Genomic DNA, 20,973 nt, shown 5'->3' with positions numbered 1-20,973 from the left:
AAAAGATGTGGCATAAGAGGTGCGGCCGATTGGCTGTTAGATCTATCAGTCGTTGCAAACACGGCTCTCTATTGGTTACTCGGGATGGAGGGTGGTTTCCGAGGGAGGAGAAGGTATATAAGGGGCGGACAAAGGCGCCGGCGAGGCCGTTTGGCGTAGCCGCCATTTTGTGCGCAGGGCTCTGAGCCTGAAGAGAAAAGAGCAGAGCGGCGCCATGTCTCGGGATCGGTTCCGTAGCCGAGGCGGTGGCGGTTTCCACCGGCGCGGAGGCGGTGGCGGAGGCCGGGGAGGCCCCAACCATGATTTCCGGTCTCCACCGCCCGGCATGGGTCTTGGCCAGAACCGCGGCCCCTTGGGGGGCGGACCGCCTGGCGGGGGCCCTAAGCCCGAACCCCCGAAGCCGCCCGTCTCGACGGCCACGCCGCCGGCCTCGTCCACTTCCGCCACTGCCACTACCTCGGGACCCTCCGGCAGCCAGGCCGGCTCCGGGCCCCCCGCGGGGCCTACACCGGCCGCGGGACAGCAACAGCCGCAGGCCCAGGCGGCCGCCGCTGCCGCTCCCCCTTCCACCCCGTCCGTCCCTGGGGGACAGGCGCAGCCGAAGCCGAGCCCCACCCCTGCCATCGGCCCCAAAAAAGGTCAGGGCCAGTCTCCGGGCGGGGGTCCCAAGGGCCCAGGGGGCCCCCAGCAGGGCCTCGGCGGCCCGCACCCCAAGGGGGGGCAGGGACACCGCGGCGGCCCGGGCGGCGAGCAGCGCGGGCGCGGCCAGGGCCAACAGCACCAAGGGCAGGGCCTCAACTTGCAGCAGGGCTCGGCCGGAGGCAGCGGCGAGAAGGCCACGGACGAGGTGAGTCCCGTCCCCTCCCCCGCAGCCACAAGATGGCGGCGGCCCCGCTCGGACTCCCCGCGCGCCCGACGCCATCTTGAAGGGAGCCGAGGGCGGGGCGGGGAAGTGCTGAGGGGCCTGTCGGGGGTGGCCGGACAGCGTGGGGCCGCGAGGAGGGGAGAGGAGACGTCCCTGCAGGGAGGGCCGGGTGGGAGGACGTGGCCTCGGGGAGGGAAGCGGGTATGGTCCCAGGTGAACGGGCCTTTTCCCTACCGAGAGGGCCTGGCCTTGCCTAAACGCGGGATGTCGCCTCCTGACAGACCGCGTAGGCCCAACTTGGTAACTAACCCCAGTCCCACCTACAGGGCTCGCTGAGGTACCTGTCACCCCGTGGGCTCGTTAGTATTGCTTTGTGCGACGCGGAGCATGTACCGTGATGAAGAGGGTGGCATCGATTTGAGCGTCTTTGATTGAAGGCTTGTGACTGGTATAAAAGCAACGTGTCATTGAACTGGTCTCTTTTTTTTTTGTAGGGTTTTAAAGCAAATCTGTCTCTTCTGAGGCGACCTGGAGAGAAGACTTACACCCAACGTTGCCGTCTGTTTGTGGGGAACTTGCCTGCTGACATTACCGATGAAGAATTCAAAAGATTATTTGCTAAATATGGGGAGCCTGGAGAGGTTTTTATCAACAAGGGGAAGGGATTTGGATTCATTAAATTGGTGGGTTCTCATACTGTAGCCATTTAAATCTGTTGTTCAGCTAAATTACAGCAACACAATTGTTTGTTGAAACTGGGTCTCATTAAATTTTTCCAGGAATCCAGAGCACTGGCTGAAATTGCAAAGGCAGAACTTGATGATATTCCTATGAGAGGCCGACAGCTTCGAGTTCGTTTTGCCACACATGCTGCCGCTCTGTCTGTGCGTAACCTTTCACCCTATGTGTCCAATGAGTTATTGGAGGAAGCTTTTTCACAGTTTGGTCCAGTTGAAAGAGCTGTTGTGATTGTAGATGATCGAGGCAGATCAACAGGAAAAGGCATTGTTGAATTTGCATCTAAGCCAGCTGCAAGGAAAGCATTTGAACGGTGCACCGAAGGAGTATTCTTGTTGACAACGTAAGCTGTTTGACTATATAGAAATGTATTTTATTTAAACATGGCAGTTAGAGATAAACATTTAGTCTTACTGTCGTTTTATCACAACTTAGCTTAAGTGATGATTGTTGTAAACAAATTTTCTTATAAACAAATTTTCTTCTAAAAGCTAAAACCAGCATTCATATTGAAAAAAAATCTTTTTTGTTTAGTACTCCTAGGCCAGTTATTGTGGAACCACTTGAACAACTGGATGATGAAGATGGTCTTCCAGAAAAGCTTGCTCAGAAGAATCCAATGTATCAAAAGTAGGGGCACTCTTTGTTTTCCTCCACATAGAGATAAGGCATATTGATCTCAAATATATTACAGTACATGCTATTTACAATATATGATAGTTTAGCATATGTATTTTATGATTTTTAAAACAAATTTTGTATTTATGGATAGTCTAAACACTATACCCAGATGTACAAACACTCTTTTCTTAACCTGTGTATTATATAATTTTTTTAAACATTAGTTTTAATAAAATTTTTGCTGTGAAGCCAGCATTGAATTTGACAACCTCTCGTAGGTTTTTTCTTTCTATCCACTAAAAGGATGTCAACTTAAAAATCACCCGTCTGTATTAAAATGGCTTACTCTACTATTTTTACAAGGAAAACAACAAATATTTTTCTTTGCTTGCTTTGTGCACTTCACAGCACTTTGGCAGTTTTCGCACAGCAACAGGGAAGAAGGAAATTTAAAAAATTGCAAAACCACAAACATTGGAGGGGCAGTTGTAGTATTTGGTGCTTGGTAAAATGTTCAGATGTACCCAAATCATTATTGAAAATGGGACTTCTTAACTACTTCTGAATTTTTTGTTAAATAAAAAAATTCAAGTTGATGCAACTTTAGTGAAATATTTCAATATTAATAGTCCGAAGCCAACACATTCAGAAAAGTATAAAGAAAAATGGTCTTTCAGAAAATTGCAGCGATGGTGTGGATATCATTTGACTTTTCAGTGAGCTGTGGGTGTAAAAACCGTTTCTCAGTCCAGCTACTACGTTACTTTTCCTCATGGGAAGAGACCTTGGTTTAACTGTTAGGCATAATTTTTTCTAATTCTAATATAAAAAACATGTTTTGGACCTAGCTGACAATGTGTCCCGCCTTTGGTCATTGATTCCTTGAAAGAAATTACTACCGCTGTTGTTGGGGGTATGTCTACACTACCTGCTGGATCGGCAGGCAGTGATCAATCCATTGGGGATTGATTGTATCGCGTTTAGTTTAGATGCGATAAATTGAATCCTGAGCACTCTCCTGTCAACTCCGGTACTCCACCGCTGTGAGAGGCGCAGGCAGTGTCCACAGAGGAGCAGTTGGCTCAACACGGAATTCTCTGGATTCTTTGTTCTGAACATCTGGCCTGTGTCAGCAGCAGCAGTGTTTTAAGTCTTTAAAGCTCTTATTGTTAAGCATAATTCAAACATTTATTGAAAATATTGTGGCTTAGGAAGAAACTAGTTAATTTTGAACTGAGTATTCAAATGAACCTGTTACTCAACTCCTGTCTTTCAAATTCATTATTAGTGAATATTTTCTATTCCATTTGTAGGGAAAGAGAAACTCCACCCCGCTTTGCTCAGCATGGCAGTTTTGAATTTGAATATTCCCAGAGGTGGAAATCCTTAGATGAAATGGAAAAACAGCAAAGAGATCAGGTGGAGAAAAACATGAAAGATGCCAAAGACAAACTTGAAAGTGAAATGGAAGATGCCTATCATGAACATCAGGCAAACCTCTTGCGTCAAGGTGATTGGCACTAATTCTTCTGTTGCCATTTGTTTTCTAGTTGTGTGTGCTATCTATACAAATAGTCCTATTATATGGATGTTTGTGTTTTAGGTTTTCATGAACTGGTCCATAGTAAACAGCCAGGTGGAGCTTGAGAATTGTTTTTAAAAAGTAACTTGCAACTTACATTACGTCTTGCTTCCTGCTCGCTGTAAATTTTATTTTGCATAAAAATAAGGGAGCCTAAAAATTGGTTTTGTATATTTGATTTACATAATTACTGTGGCTCTGTGAGACTGGGAATTCTGGTTGCTCAGTAGGATGCTGTGACGAGAAAAAGCTTCCCACAAAGTTGAGTTTGTGTTTAACGTTTTTTTTTGTGAGCATAACTCAAATTCTGTAGGAAACCATTCCCCTTTTAAATTAGTTGGCCAATGACTGTAATTGATGAGAAAAGCAGTCATGTTTCAGTATCAGTTATGTGCTGTGTAGAGTTTAAATGAGGCTAGGGTAAGTGGTTGAAGTGAGGTAACACTTTGTGAGAATAAAAACTTGGAAAAAGCATGTACAAAGGGGATATTGACAGACTATTTTTTCAGATCTTATGAGGCGTCAAGAAGAATTGAGGCGTATGGAGGAACTTCATAATCAAGAAATGCAGAAACGCAAGGAAATTCAGCTAAGGTAGGTCTGGGTTTGATGAACAAGATTTTGTCACTGAAAACTAAATTACAACAACAATGTTCTTTGTGCAAATGACAGTTGTGCATGTGCTAATACAATTTCCAGTTGAGGTTTGCATGTTAAAGCTAGCTTACCTTTGTAAAAATGCTATCATTTTTTACTTGAACATCTTGAAATTTGAATCATGTTATATTTCTCAGTGGTGTCCTTCAACAACTACTCATAGCATCACATGGTTAATCTTTTGTAGCTCTCACTGAAGTTGAATTCACTTAACCTTTTCATCCAATAATCACCAACACACATTGTAAGATGCTAACTCTTTGTTGCTCATGTTGGTTATATACATATTAAAGGTGTAAATATTGTGCTTTTGAGGTATAATAACACACAAATTATCAGGCAGGAGGAAGAACGTCGTAGACGAGAAGAAGAAATGATGATTCGCCAGCGTGAGATGGAAGAACAGATGAGAAGACAAAGGGAAGAGAATTACAGTAGAATGGGTTACATGGATCCAGTAAGTATAAACAAAATAAAACCTTGTGTTTTATGAATAATTAAAATGATTTGAGATGCTACTGGGATTTTCTTAGTTTAAAAAAATAGTTCAAACTAACTAATGCTCAAATAGTTTTGGTAGGTGAAAGGATACTGTTAAATGGTGCACCTGCTTCATGAAAGCAGGCCTTCAAGGGGGGACAGAATTGATTACTCATTCTGATCTATTTTTGCCTTTGCAGAGAGAGAGAGACATGAGAATGAGTGGTGCCAGCACAATGAACATGGGAGGTAAAGGATTGTTAAATATCTTTACATGGTTAACATATAACTTGTCAGAATATGATTATATATTTTTCTTTCTTAGATCCTTATGGTGCAGCAGCTCAGAAGTTCCCACCTATGGGTGGTGGTGGTGGCGGTGGCGGCATAGGTTATGAAGCCAGTCCTGGTGTTGGCCAACCAGCCATGAGTGGTTCTATGATGGGAAGTGACATGGTAATGTATCCTGTGGTGGCTTTACTTTAGTATGGGGGAAATTAAGGCAGGAAATTCTGAACTCTACCGATTTTTGAATGGTAGATGGTTTAAATCTTGAGTACTGACTGCTTTTTTTCAGTCAGTGTATGTAATAGCAATATTAAGGACTAGTCTGGCAGTATGTACAGTAATAGCTCAGATCTTATGAGTATGGTCATTTAGACAGAAGTTGTCTGTAAACAAATTCAAATGTGCTATTAAGCATATTTGCTGTTAACCCTGTTACTGGTTCAGTTTTGAGTACCTGCATTATATTTAGGCTTGGAAGGATTTTTCATGAATTTTGATGTTTCAAAATACTGGCTTGATTTCCAACAGCTTTTGCTCTAACAAGAAACAAATTTAAACCTTATTTATCAAGATGTGATTACCACAGAAATTAATTTACAACAAATTGACACAGGAGAGCTTGCACCAAATTCTATCTAGAAACTATTTCATAATTGTATCAAGTGTCTGCAAGTGTTACGTGGTTCTACTCTTGTTCTCCAAAGTGTAATAACTGAGGCCAGTTAAAATCTGGTCCTTCCAAGCCTAATTACAAAATCAGTGCACCCTCGCATTGATACACTGCAAAATGCAAATTTGTGCTCACATGTATGTTTATGCAACAGATTACTCATCACTCAACTTGTGAGTAATCAAATGGCAAACAGTATACCATATGATGTGTGCTAATGTTTGCCATAATATCAAAAGAGCAGAAATGCAGTTGTTAGCTTTAGGCATGTTTAAATATTCCCAGTACTCCTTGACCTTAGTCATTTTGTGACTCCTATCTGACAAAGGAATAATGATAGCCTGTTCTAATTTCTTGTTTCCCACTTGTTGGGCATGACTGTAGATGCAGGTTCTTAATCTACTGCATACCTCATGTTTAGAGGTATGTTTCCAAACAATACTATTTTTGGCGCACACTAATTGTGTGCATAGGGTTGGAGTCTGCTTGGTGCTATCCCACTGGAGCAGTACTGACAGCAATGCTTTAATAGGATGGAAGTCTCTTCTGGGTCAAGTGGTTGATGATAGTGTGCTTCCACCCTCCCTGTTGAGGGTACACACCCTCTGGCACAAAATGCAGAGAATCTTTTTCTGGGTGGGTTTAAGGTTAGACTGTACTCAGGCCTCTGGCTTCATATGGTGTGCTACCACAGTAGCTTGCCAGGTATCTTCTTTTTATGGAAACCATACCTATGGTATCTAACTTTGCAAAGTATTGATCCAGTAGATGATGCTACCGGCATTAATGCATCTATAATCTACTGATAACATTTTTAAGCAATTCATAAGCGTCTAGTGAACAGTTAGGTAGTCTGTGGTGAATGCTGTGTACATTTTTTTCTTCATTCTAAAAGTCTGGTACGGGTGCATGTTGAACTTGTGTAATATTTTAAACAACTTGATACCATCAAAATGTGTTGCTCTTAAGATGGTTTAACTGCCTAAAGTTCCCTAGGACATGGCTCTATTTATGCCACACAGTGCTGTCCCCGTTATTAAACTTAAGAGTTGCAATTAGGTTTTAGCTGGTGTATAAACTTTGTAAAGAAGACATGAATTATGGAGAAGCTAGAAACTCCTTATTTTCTGAAAATCCTTCCTCAGAAAGACTGAAGCTAACTTTTAAATAATTCTATACCAGTAACTGGAGAAAAGTCTGAATTTAACCCATGATCTGTATTTACAGACTTAGTTTAGTAAACTGAAATTATTATTATTCTTTTAGGGGGTAGTGAAACTTTTATTTGAAATGGAAGTTGAAAGCTATCTTTGACTTCACAGTATTGATCTAACTTTTAGAGATCTGCTGCCAGCCACACCTACTTATCTGGTAGCTTGGTAGAAATACGTGCAGCTAGATGCATTAGTAAAGATATTTGAAGTCTCTGCTTTATTGCAGTCTAATTCAGTGCTTACAACTCTGATGGGAGACAGTCCATGAAGTCTTTCAATAATTGTAAGGTCTTTGTGGACTTTCCAAGAGCTTGTGGTGAAGCTGGGAAGGGAGGGGGGCTTTAATGGGTGCACCTAGTGAAATGCACAAAGGGCAAACCTGAAACACTATGGTTAAAATGTAGTTCTGTGAACCCATTTTTACATTTGGTTATATAGCAGTAGACCTGAAAATGTGAGAATAAATGAAGGTCTTTTCATCAAGCAATTGTGTTGGTTAGGTAAATCACTGCTTATTAGTCTTTCACATTTTTCATTCTTGTAATCCAGTAGCACTGTATTACAGTTGTTTGTTTTACTACTTAAGGCTTCTGCAGTTTTAGTCAGCAGATGTAGTCTTAAACCCATCTTGAAAAGCACATGGTCTCTAATGCAGCACATGCCATTAACTGGTGAGTAGGCATCCTCCTTACAATGACATTTTATTAATGTCAACTCATACTTCAGTGAACTGAATCTGCCTTTTCTGGCTAGGCTTATTTGGAAATAACTTATTGACATAAACAAAACTTGTACTGAACTAAAGGTGAGAGTTTGCAAGCTATTTGCGTAAACTTGGTTGAAAATTGCTAGAGCTCATTTCGGAAAGGGTATAAATTCACATCTGCACTAATGCTTACATTTCTAGCACTGCAGGGAGTATCTGTTCTTTGTAACAGATGTATGAGAATGCATCAAGTTGGGAACATACCTCAAGGCATGTATTACAATAAACTAATTTTTAAATTACCCTTTTTTCCTTTCTATGTTCCCGGTACCTGTGGATCGGCTCAATGGTGATTGTATCGACGAACCTTGACTACGGAACCTTCTAAAAATATATACTTAACACACATGGACATCAACTACATAATAATGAACTGTTAATACTGTTCCAATAGCGTGCTGAACGCTTTGGGCAGGGAGGTGCGGGGCCTGTGGGTGGCCAGGGTCCTAGAGGAATGGGGCCTGGAACACCAGCAGGATATGGTAGAGGGAGAGAAGAATATGAAGGCCCAAACAAAAAGCCCCGATTTTAGATGTGACCAGTAGTTTCATTCCAGTTTGTTTTTGTCTGCCTTGTTTAGACACCAACTTTTAAATTCTTGCATTTTAGTAAGAAAGCTACATTTTTATGGATGTTAGAAACTAGTGACCTAATATTTGTAAGTGGTCTGTTTGGACGAGTAAAATTTAATTATGTAATGCAGTGTTTCAAAACAAATTTAGCTGTTTTTTTTGATGTATAACATCCCTAACTTGATGGCAGTGTACCAATTTTTTTTACTGTGCTTCAAATAAATAGAATACTAAATGTAGTAACTATTCTGATCATAAACTCGCCATTCATGGTTCTAAAGGAGGCTAAATGCCATACCTTTCAACATAAAACAAATGAGTCTTGGATTTAGAGGTCTGATTCAGACCAGGATGCAGAAAAGTAGCTTAAGGGTGAGGCCTCCTCCCATTATGCCTCAAGCTTTACGTTTGGGTCAAATAGTTGTAAACTGATACTTGATCTTCCAATGGGTACAGATTTTCAGAGCATTCCTTATACTGCAATAAGGAAATAAATGGAAATTTTGCAAGTGTTGTAAGATGCAGTAATGGAAACTAAACAGCAAATGATGCTGCTGTCATGTAATGAGTTTTAGATTTTAACAATGGAGGGTGGGATGGTGGCAGAGACTTATATCTTTGGGCATCCACTGCTTGAAATCTTCTAAAGAAGTTGAAAAGGTCACTTTTTAAAATAAAGCCACAGAATGGCTTGGATTAACTGACTTCTCAATTAAAGGGCTGTAAACGTGACAAATGTTTGTTTTATACGTAAGCTGTCTACCTGAGATGCAGGGTTGGCCTGGTTCAGTATTTAATACCTAACTGAAATTGCTTGGCAAGAAGACCAGGGAGTATTACTTGAGTAAAACAAGGAGATTTTTAATTTGTACTCTAACTTGCTTATGTCCTTATGCTAATTGAGTGGACTAACTCTTACAGTTCAGAAATCAACTAGGATTAATTTCAAGGGTCTGTAAAAACTGAAATCTTCTTTCATAGACCTTGTAGTACTTAAATCCTAAAATGCATCATGTTAAATTCAGGTAAATAAATAGCCTCTTGCACTGTAGCAGGGTTCTCAGCTTTTTTTTGAGTCATGTCCAGTCTTAGCATTTCTTTTTACTTGGAGCTTCTGCTGTCCATGTGCCAGGTCACAGTGCCACTTAAGTTTGGCTCAGCTCACCGCACCTCCTGGTTGAGAACCCCTGTTCTGATATTGTCAGATATCTTAATGCTGACATTTGGCAGGCAAGAGTAGGACTAAACCTGGAGTTCAATAGCTAATGCTATATAGTACAAATAAAACTCCCTCTTAAGATTCTGACAGAGGAAATGGCTTCATGAATTTACAGTTTGCTGTCCACTTAATTAAACCCCATAAGAATGCAAGGTATTCTGGACTCTGATATTAATGTAGTTACTTCATTACTGTGATTGTACCTGACAAGCTGGGAGCATGGCTTCCCAGTGTAAAATGCCTTGGTATTAAGACAGGATACATCAACCTGCTTGTGCAAAGTTGGCAAACTTATTTGGTTTGGTTGTATTTTTACCTGACTCCCAAAATGTTGAGCAATCTGTGAATAGTTTTAATTGTTAGAAGGTCTTTCCACTGTTTGTGCTAAGCATTGGCTAATCCTAAATTCTGTCTCTATGGATAAAAGTTTTAGTGTTTAGATTTCATTACCTAGGAATACAAACAGTCTGTCTTCAGAAGTGAGCACTGTTTAAATGCTGACTGTTAAACTTTAAATGTAACACTGGCAAGCTGTGAAATGTTGATAACCAGGTGTGTGACTAAATATTAAGTGTCTAAATAGAGACTCAGCCAGTTTGGCAAATCTGTTCCTATTTTCCCAGAACTTTTTAAGAGGGTAGATGACACTTTACCTCTATGAATTGAAATGTAGGAAACCTTGGATCAGCAGTTCTTAAACTGGAGATCAAGTGTCTGGGATCTTTTGTATAGGATTCTTAGTTTAAAATCAGCAGTCCAATTACAACTCGTATGAATTTTATAGTAGGGACTCAATGCAAATGCTTTCAAAAGGGTGTTCGTGGACACCCACAGAGGGTGAAAGTGTCTGAGATGGGAAACTCTGACAGTAAACATTAAATTAATTTTTTCAGTTTATTTTTCAGATTACATGTCATTCTTTATTAAAGAGATGCTGGCACATATCCTAAAATGCTTTCTTTTGTAGTACTGTAACTTTGAAGAGTGAAGGATGCTGATGTCCTAATCATTACCTTCCAGAGGTTTTCTCTTTAGAATCCCTATTTGTATGTAAGCTGTTGCTGGGTCTTAAAAATAGACTGTTTGCTAAACTGTGTTTAGCAAACATATACTGAAAGCTTCAGCAGTTTCTATAACTTCTGAAATAGTTGTATTAAACAGTGTACCCTGTGTTATAGTTGCATAAGCAGACTTTTTTAAACAGAATCAAGTCCTGCTTTGAGTTGCATACAGTAGCTTCTGGCCAGTTTGATTTCAGAACCTTTTTAAAGGTACAATCTTAAAAGCTGACAGACAAATGTCAGAATTTTAAAATTTTATACCCAGTTATTAAGTTGGTGGGAGGTATTAGGGAAGTTATCATGTTCCTTTGGTCTTTCCCCATGGTTCTGTGGTTTTGGAGTATTCACAAAGTTAGGTGACTTACATAACTGAAGTAAAGGGTTTTCAAATCCATTAAGAGAAGTCCTTGGTCTGGCAGACCCATTTCCAGATGGTCTAGACCATGTAGAACTTTTTTTTATATTGGATTTAGAGAAAATACTGGCTTTTGCAATTTAGTCTGCTTTAATTAAATTGAGCCCATTTAAACTTTTAATCTCTGCAGCATATAGAAATGGGTATTCTTTTGCATGTTTTCACACTTCCTTAAAAATGAATACAGAGCATATCTACAGTACTATGTAGATACAGCATACCACCTAATAGAAATACAGCTTATGAGAAATTGAAACTGCTTTTGTGAGATTTTGTGGTATTTTTATGGTAGAAAAATTCTTGGCTTCTCCTTGGCGGCAACCACTTACTGTGGCAGCAAGTTTTTGCTGGAGTTTTTGAGACTGCAATTTTACACTCTTAAAAGTAGTGGCCTGCTACATAACTGCACTTAGCCAGCATTTCTGCAGTTCATAACTGTGAGGAACGTAGTACCACAAATGGCAATGGACATTAGGACCCGGATGTAGTATTCCTGCTTGCTCCGAGATTCTCATTGCCGACTGCGTACAGGTAGGTAACAAGCAATATAATATAACTTGGTGACTTTCTGTGTAACCTTATTCTGTGGGTATTCTGACATCACACTTCCGACTATGAAATTACAGTGCAGCACTCTTCATACTTGTATGTTTAGCTTGCATCAAAGTTGCGTGGCTTTCGGTTTTAAGCTGTATCTTTTTCAGCAGCAATAAGCAACTTATTGCGATTCTTAGATAAGTATCACAGACCCGATTCCTTTGTACATATGACTTGGCTTGTGTGGATTTTCTTAAGTACATTGTAATGAAGATATTCTTAGGTGAGCTCTGTGGGGAAGAGGGAATGTGATTTTAGAATCATTTAACTAGTCAACTAGGTGCAATTTGCACCTAGAAAACCTGTCACTTGTATTAACTTTCTGTAGTAGCAAAATATCCCATCTGCAGTACATCCCCTTGTAGAGTCTTGGCTATTTAGAAAATATATTGGTAATCTTTGCTCTAGCCTTCAATGAACTAGGCGATAAAGATGTAAAGCTCACAGTAGTGAGCTTTAAGACTTGGGTGTAAGTACGTCTTAGGTCATAAATTGTGTTCAAATATCTCCATTAGTTTTCAGGGTTTATCAACTTAAGATATGTTTGTTTTAATTTCTAGGTGGCAGTGATCATGATATATGTTCAATTAAAGGCAACTGAATATGCTGGGAATCTATGGATTCCTGTCTTAAAATACTCATCTTAGTAGTGAATGTACTGATCAAAGTAGCTTAATTTTTCATCAAAATATCTTTCAAGTGTGTGCTTATTCTAAATTCTTCACTGCTAGAAATACCAGATATGGTGTTTCAAAAGGTTACATACCTAAATGTTTCCAAACTTCAGAATGTGTTGACCTTCAGCTCCTATCTGCTTTGTTGTGCTAGTTAGCTGTAACTCCAGAGTCTGAATGTCATACGTTTCCTTATTTCATCCCCTGATCTGGTTCTTGGCAATGCATAAGAAACCTTTTTCAGTGGTATTGCAAGGGTTTTTCTACTTGAGATGCAAAGTTTTACTTTGCATACTTGTTTCTGGTGTACATTTTTGTCAAATTTGGACATTATACTTCTGTATTGTATCTTCCAAGAAGGAATCTTACTCATTGGTGAGCAGTTTATAAACTAGATAGGCTTGCCCTCTGCTGTTTGTATTCATGTTCTTTTGAAAAATCAAAGTAATTTCTGCGCTTCATAACTCAGACAGTAACAGCTCTTTAGTTACATTGAATGTGTAGCTGAACTTCAGCTATTCAACCTGTGACATCATTCGTCTCTAAGCCAGTTTGGCTGTTGCCATTGACTTTAGAGCTTTCTGATTAATAAAATTCAGTAATGAAATTAATGGCAGTATGTTTGCTGTGAAACTGCAAGAATTGGATTATTAGGTATCTCTATACCAACAGTCAGGTCTGTTCAGATTTGCCAGTGTGCTGAGTATATACTAGACACGTGACTTGCCTTCAGGAATATCATGGAGGGGTTATATGGACACATCTACCTTCTTCTGCATACTTGGAATGGTAATAGGCTTTTGACACTCTTGGAGCAAGCAATTTGTGACAAAGCAATGGGTTTCATACTAGCTTTGAATTGTCTGCAGTAACGAAACTTAGTGCAGTAGGTCTCTTAAACAAATAGGCATGTCTATTTTAAGCAAACAACTTGTAATAAGTGGGTATGAGAAATAACAGTACACTGAAGTGCTTGCATTGTGTTTCATCTTGATTTTATCTTTTTCTCTATGAATTATACTTTTCCCAAAAGTTTATCTGAAGCTCGGAAGTGTGGTGCCAGAATACATATGCGTACCTGTTAGATCAGATACTGGTGCTGTCATGGGAGAGCACAGCACAGTGTAGCATATGGGGGCTTTTACTGTAACATTAAGCATACCAAGTCTTGCTTGCAGTTTCCCCAATAGCAAAACACTAAACAGCTAAATATTGAGGCCTGTGAGTAGTTTTAGGACTTGAGCGGTATTGGGGTTGCATGTCCGTTAATCATTGCCAGCTGCAGTGACATGATCAGGAAGGCCTGTGTGTTGTAACATGTTAAATGAGGCTAAGCATGTTGGAGAAATTGCATAAATAGTGTGCTGTTTTGGACTGTTGGCTTCTTCCACTACTAGCAAGGCTGGAATCAACTGATCAGCTTCTGATTTCTCTCCATATCAGCTAGTGGGGTTTTTAAATGGCTGCCTACTGGAAAAGAAAAAAATGGGAGGATTGGCCTTCTCCCCTGTCTGTCATTGCTGCTAGATAATGATTGACAAGTTAGGACTTGATTGTGCAATCCCACAGTGGGCTGTGAATACCCCATCTATAAATGTTGCTTTTGAACACCAGTACTGAAGAGCTAACTGGGGAAAAAGGGGGGTGGCTACAAGTGCATAATCTGGAGTGTTAAAAAGATGCACAAAGATATAGTATCCCTTATGCATGGTGTTTGGTGCTACAGCATAGAAAACAATGTGCATACTACATTTTTTGTCGACTTATAATTCAGTCTCAACACTACCAAGAGGTGGGTTTGATATTAAATTTGGGTCTCATCCACTTGGCTGGCTAAGTAGCATTGTGAAGGCAGTGTGCTTTGCCTCCAACTAATAGTGTGCACAGAACTTCGTACAGACTTGTCCCTAGTTGCTGATGAGTAGATGATCTTCAGCTCCTTGCAGTTTGCCCTCAACATAGCTGTAGTGAAAGGCTTAATATGCAGAGGGGGGAGAAGCTGTGATGTAGAACAAAGGTAATTAAGCGCATGACAAACTGTCTTCCTTTGGATTGCAATGCACTTGTGGGATTCTTGGGCTGGGCACAGCTAGTTTCAGGGACACTTTGCTTCATCCATATGGAGCATGTATTACTACAGATAAGCCAAACTGATTAAATATCCAGTATAGTTTCACAGTTACATACCTTCACATAAGGGATAGTATACCTCTGACTGCAATCAAACTTCATTGTACTCAGACTGGTGAAGCTAGCAGTTATGGCTTGGTGTTCAGAGTAGGTGCAGTTCTTCACTCAACCACCTGCATATTCTTTTACTTTCTTACAAGTGTTTAGACTAGCCTACTTTTGCCCCTTATACTACTTCCACCTAGTATTTTGGAATAATTTGTAAATTCCCTCATAACTAATCAGTCCATTTATCTTGTAAACTTTTACTTTTAATTTAAAGGTTAGAATTTTGTAATGGGTTTAGAACTTTGTTTTCAGAAACTTTCTAGTGTGTGTATTTTTTATATTAACTTCAGTTGTTATCCTTCAGGTGAAGATGATGCAAGCGGAGTGAAATCACGTGCTCATCCATGTGAAGTAAGCATATCTGTTAATGTTTCATTTAAAAAAAAAAAGTTTAGAAACTGGTCTAAAGGACTGTGGAGTAGTGCTGGTGGTGGTTCTTGTTTCCAGTAGCTAAATTGAGTTAAAAAGCTAAACTTACATTTTTGTGTCAGCAATTGCGATAGTTGCCACAGGCAGCCCATTATAATAGCGAATAGGGGGGAGGGGAGGTAGTTCTCAAACAATCTTGTTGAGATGGTTCACCCTCTGCATAAATTTTTTTGGGAACCCTTGCCATACAGTTAACATGCTTTTTACACCTCCAGATAAGTAGTTACAATTGTGCACACTGTCATTTTTGGTTGGTCATGTTCTACTTTAGACTCCAACTTCCTCTTAATTCCATGGCCTCTACTTTGCTGAGATGCTGCACCTCATAAAAGGAATGGCCAAACTGAGAGTCACCAAATAAGTGACTATATATTTGGGGGTATAAAATCATTTTATGGAAGACATCAACTTATGTAGTTTTTCCTTGTACAGCAGTAGAGCCTGAGCACAATCCAGAATGTGACTCGATGTCCGGTGATGTGGAGTAGCCAGACTATGAAGTGAATGGGTGAGTAGTAGATTAATCTTGGGATACTGAATTTGTAAGAAGAAATGACCCCACGTGTACTTAGCAGTTTCCACCTAAAATTTAACCTGATCTTAATTATAGATTCTTAAGATCAGAATTCATTCTTTAATGGATTTTATATACAACTTTTTAATCTTTCTTTTGTAGAACCAAGATAAGCATTGTTTGAGGCTTTCCGGCTCTGCAGCATCAATAAACCCTGCTCACTGAACTCTACAGATGCTCAGACACAAACAAGGAAACTAACATGTTAATTTCAAGCACCATAAGAAAGGCATGGTGCATTAGGAGGAGAAAGGTTTAGGGCAGATAGCATAACACTTGATTAAAACAATTACATAAATTAAACTTGATACAAAAATATTGGTTTTGCTTTTCATCTTCAAAACATTTTACAAACAATTGAACTTCACAGCACCCCACAAGGTAGGTGAATCAATATTACCGGTATACTGTTTTATATGTGGGGAAGCAAGCAGACCGGAGGTAGTATGCAGGGACTATAAGAAGGAATCTGTAGAGCTGGAATTAAACTATAATTCTTTTTTTCCCACCATTTGACCAGACTTCAGTCTAAAACACTTACAAATTATGATGCCAGTATGTAAAACCACAGGCCTGGGGGAAACTTGCTAAATATTTTCTTTTGCGCTGTTGATGGTTGTATGCATCTGATCTATCCTTTAGGCAGTTTGAACAGAATGAACACTTAAAATTTGAAACCAGTGATGTAAAGATTCTTAAGATTTGATCCTAATGCTATGTAGTCCAATTCAGAACTGCTTCTGTGTCCCTGTTTCTATGCTATTCACTTAATCCCAGGTGTAATCTGAAAGTTTATATATATTGTTAAAGAATGTTTGTTCCAGATGCATTATTTTTTTGTGTTCATTCAATTTTTTTTAAAGTGACCTATGTATGACGCTTGCTGGTAACATCTGTAGATTTTTGGGGCTAGCTTTGTGTTTTTGCATTCACAGGAAGAAGCAGTGTTTGAAGTCCAGAACCCTGTGGAGAGGAGCCAGGGACTTAAGTGGCAATGTTTTTCTTTCAATAAAATACTCAATTGCTGTACAAATGACATTTGTTTTCTTAAGTTTGTTACTCCAGAAATTCATTTAGTTGAACATATTTATGTACTTTGGATATCACTGCTAAAAATGAGATGGGGATGGAGCATAAAGATAGAATCTGTGAACCTCCCCTAAGCATCCAAACATCAGTGTGTGGGGAACACTGAAGACACTTGTCTTTTGAGCTTGTCTAAGCATTTGCATGGTTAGTGTCTTTCGGTACTGTACTGAACAAGACACAAACCCAAGACCCTAATGAAGCATAGAAATAGGCAGCTGCATGAGCTGGGATGGGAGCTTGCCTATCATGCTTACAAAACTAGAAGCCTGATTCTGAAAGTTCTTACTAGACAAAGTATCTTGTTCCAAAGTGCTCCCTTACAGAGATCAGGTTCTTAATCAGACCAACTGCTTCTCCAGCAGTAGATCTCAAAATTGCAGTTACTCATTAGCCAGAGTCAGCTACCTACTGCAAAATAAGGTTGGTTGTGTAGCAAGCATGAATCCTACAGCTGTTCAATCCTGCTGTAATGCTTTATTGCTTCAGTGTGGATAAGGATTTAAGTCTATTAAAGAAGGCCCATCATGTCTTTACTTTTCTCCAAGGAAAGAGTCAAGCTAGCAGCTAAGTTTATGCTCTCATGATGACAAATCACAAAGGTACGTGGCTTCATTGCAGATGAAGCTTCACCTGGATTGATCTGTCTAGGTCCTTAAAATGGTTTGATTGGATATTCAGTTTATCACTGGTAGTCGTCTTGTGCCATCAAACCTTTTTGGTGCCCATGTGATTGCAGACAGTGTAGCAGCAGTCCTTGGTGAACACACTTGCAAATTTGTTGGTCTTCCAGTCTAATATGTCTATACCAAGAAAGCTGCCACAACTAAACCAGTGCTGGATGGAAGGTGCTTGCTGTGTTTAGCTTTGAATATCCATATTTCTGATCTTGTCCTGTCACATAATATGGAGCAGCTGATGAAGTTTATGCTCTGCCAATAGCCATTATGTGTATATTCCTTTGCTAGCCAAGGCTTGGGAGTAAACATTACAACAGCGCAGATTACTGTAATTACATTAATCCACACTAACATAAAACCAGCTAAATTTTTCCCATGTGGAACCAACCTTCAAATAAAAGATCAATCATGGGTTTCTACAATGCTATAGAAAATTTCTTAAAACAGCTTGATTAATGGGTTAGAATGGAAGGGTGGTAGCGGGAGAAGCAGCCATTGCTTCATTGCTGCATGGGTCAAACTGAACAGCAGCCTGACAAGCCATGGAGATTTGAGTAGGAAACCTGCTGTCAGCCCTGTGGAGGCCGGCCTAAGTTTTAAAAATGGAGTTAGTGTCTTAAATGTCCTGGGAACATTCTTGGCAGTCCTTGAGGTGTTACTTGTGAGGGGAAGAGAGTACTGGATTGGAGCATGTACATAATTGTGGGAAGTGGAACCATGCTGTAAGTGAACAATCAGCCACATGTACATTACCGGTGCTTCAAGTGTAATACCAGTGACTTCTGTTTTGGCTTTTGGTTTCTTAACCTCGCTCCCAAAAGTAGAACATCAGCAAGTGGAACAACAAGTGGTATAACTGATTGAGTGTCCAATCATGTGGGCTCAGTCATCCTTAATGAACTGCCCTGTTAAGTATGGTTAGCAGTACTTGGTCAACAGGCCCAGAGCTGGGGGCTGCAGGCCAGTAGTGAGGTAGAGTGGCAAAGCAGCAGTGGGAGTCCAGCTCCACACTCACAATGCTGAGTTTGCCATCAGGCTTTTCTGCATGGTACTGAGCTGATTTCCAGGTACCCATACAATTGTTTACATTTGTTCAGATACAGGACAATCTGTCCAGGAAAATGAGGATTTCAGTCAGATATTTGGCATCTCATAAGTCATTGCTCTTTTATTCAAGCAACTGCAAAATATGCGCGTTTCAGCTGCAGAGGGATGTCTAATGTTGCATTTTCTGTGTGTTAACACAACCATTTATCTGGCAAGATTGTAGGCAAGTCCTCATGTTACATACTCAAGCTAACTTCCCTTTAGGTTTGGGTGGTAATTAGGTCCCATTTTACTCATCACTTATGAATATTACATAGTTCAACAACTGAATTATTCATGTTAGTTTAGACCTGAGCTAAAAGGAAGGGGGCAGGTGCCCAGGGAAAGAGGCTTAGAGAACTCTTCCAGCACTGGCTCTCACCACTGCCTTTGGGACGTTACTTAGTGAAATGAATGAACGTGGCAGAATGTTACACTTAGTGCCAAAAATATCCGTGGGACTGAGCAACCCACTTGTTCTGGACTTGCAAGCAAGGAAAGGTCCCCCTGCTCACCAGACTCCCTCTGAATCCCCCATGAATCCTGCTCTTCCAGATGCTGAGTATGTGGCTTTGTTGCCCCAGCTATCTCACAGATGCTCTAGCCTTCGTCAGCAGCAGAGCAGTTGGAAATTTCGCTTTGAGAGCAGGTGAGTCCCCTACCACCTCCGGTGTGTGTTGGTGTGTACCATTTTCTTAAATACCTGTGAGATCTCTTTACTGTGCCTGATTAAATCATAGGAATTGGAGCTGGGGTAGGGGGGAGAATAGGTCTTACCTTGTCTGGTTGGCTAATGCAGAACTGTGGTTTTCCTCTTCCCACCTCCTTCAGACAAATACTCTATTCTACAGTGATCTCTTAGCTTTGTCACCAACAGTGGGGCTTCTACCACTGCCTTGGAGACGACTCCACCCTCTAAGGCAGGGGTCGGCAACCTTTCAGAGGTGGTGTGCTGAGTCTTCATTTATTCACTCTGATTTAAGGTTTTGCATGCCAGTCATACATTTTAACATTTTTAGGAGGGCTCTTTCTATAAGTCTATAATATATAACTAAACTCTGGTTGTATGTAAAGTAAATAAGGTTTTTAAAATGTTTAAGAAGCTTCATTTAAAATTAAAGTGCAGAGCCTGCCAGACCGGTGGCCAGGACCCGGGCAGTGTGAGTGCCACTGAAAATCAGCTTGCGTGCCGCCTTTGGCCCACGTGCCATAGGTTGCCTACCCTGGTCTACACGTGGGGGGTGGGGGGGGGGGGTTGTTGAAGTTATGCAACTTCAGCAATTATTCACCTGGCATAGCTTGCTATGCTGCCCGGGCTCTCACCCAGGGTCATGCTGTTGCTTTACTCTCAAATGGAAACACAGCATCTCTATCAACTCTGCAGCTGCAGTACTTCGGAAGTCTTGAGGTACCACTGCTCTGTTCCCAGTGCATCAGGGATGCCAGAGTTCTGTGCCCTGAAGGCAGTGCAGGGCACAAATACCATGCTATGGATTGTAATTGCTATGCAATTGCAGAGCTACTAACTGTAGTATGTAACTATCACTTAAATCAGCCTCTGTACCAGACAACATCAGGGTAGCTAATGTAATGGCTGATTTTTTTTTTTAAAAAGACTCCAGAGGTGATCCTGGCAATTATAGGCCAGTAAACCTAATTTCAGTTTCAGAAAAAGTGGTTGGAACTAGAGTAAAGAACAGAATTATCAGACACATGAACAGTCAAGCTAGAAGGACATAGCAAGTGGTGTCCCACAGTCATCAGTTCTGTTCAATATCTTCATCAATGATTTAGATAATGGCATAGAAAGTACAAGCTGGGACAGATTGCAAGTGCTTTGGAGGATAGAATTAAAATTCCGAATATTCTGGACAAATGGTCTGAAGTAAATAGGATGAAATTCACAAAGGACAAATGCAAAGTATTCCACTTAGGAAGGAACAATCAGTTTTGCACCCAATACACAATGCGAAATGACTGCCTAGGCAGGAGTACTGCGGCAAGGGATATGGGGGTCAGAGTGGATCAGAAGCTAAATGAGAAGTGAAACACTTGCAAAAAAACAAAATGCTGGGCTGTATTAGCAGGAGTGTGGTAAGCAAGACATGAGCAGTAATTCTTCCGCTCAACTCCGGGCTGATTAGGCCTCAGCTGGAGTATTGTGTCCAGTTCTGGGCACCACATTTCAAGAAGGATGTGAACAAATTGGAGAGTCTAGAGTAAACAAAAATGATTAAAGGTCTAGAAAACATGACTTTTAAGGGAAGATTTAAAAAAAATCGGGGTTGTTTAATCTGGAGCAGAGAAGACGGAGGGATAAAACTTTTCAAGTACATAAAAGGTTGTTACAGGGAGGAGGGAGAAAAATTATTCTCGTTAACTTCTGAGGATAGGACAAGAAGCAATGGGTTTAAATTGCAGCAAGAGCGGTTTAGGTTGGACATTAGGAGAAACTTCCTGT

General features: G+C 40.5%; 1 protein-coding gene across 9 annotated transcripts; it reads left to right on the top strand.

The window, feature by feature from the left end:
• Positions 1 to 125: 125 nt before the first annotated feature.
• SFPQ (splicing factor proline and glutamine rich) lies at positions 126 to 16,696 on the top strand. Of its 9 annotated transcripts, none has more exons than XR_006575053.1 (13): positions 127 to 847; positions 1,360 to 1,548; positions 1,645 to 1,946; positions 2,138 to 2,233; positions 3,538 to 3,734; positions 4,316 to 4,400; positions 4,803 to 4,920; positions 5,144 to 5,192; positions 5,269 to 5,399; positions 8,276 to 11,679; positions 14,962 to 15,008; positions 15,522 to 15,594; positions 15,763 to 16,696. XR_006575053.1 is itself a non-coding variant. In XM_044997663.1 (11 exons), the coding sequence occupies exons 1-10, from the start codon at positions 215 to 217 to the stop codon at positions 14,983 to 14,985; spliced, it is 1,824 nt and encodes a 607-aa protein (XP_044853598.1). In that variant the 5' UTR covers positions 126 to 214; the 3' UTR covers positions 14,986 to 15,008; positions 15,522 to 16,696. The 9 variants fall into 9 exon arrangements, 2 of the variants coding, with proteins under 2 accessions (XP_044853598.1, XP_044853597.1); XR_006575054.1 differs by having other exon boundaries at positions 15,519 to 15,594; positions 16,596 to 16,696; XR_006575052.1 differs by having other exon boundaries at positions 15,519 to 15,594.
• Positions 16,697 to 20,973: the final 4,277 nt, after the last annotated feature.

Source organism: Mauremys mutica, chromosome 23, assembly GCF_020497125.1.
Source record: "Mauremys mutica isolate MM-2020 ecotype Southern chromosome 23, ASM2049712v1, whole genome shotgun sequence".
Taxonomy (NCBI): Eukaryota; Metazoa; Chordata; order Testudines; family Geoemydidae; genus Mauremys; species Mauremys mutica.
Note: the sequence above shows the minus strand (reverse complement) of the source record. Positions and strands in the feature narration are given on the sequence as shown.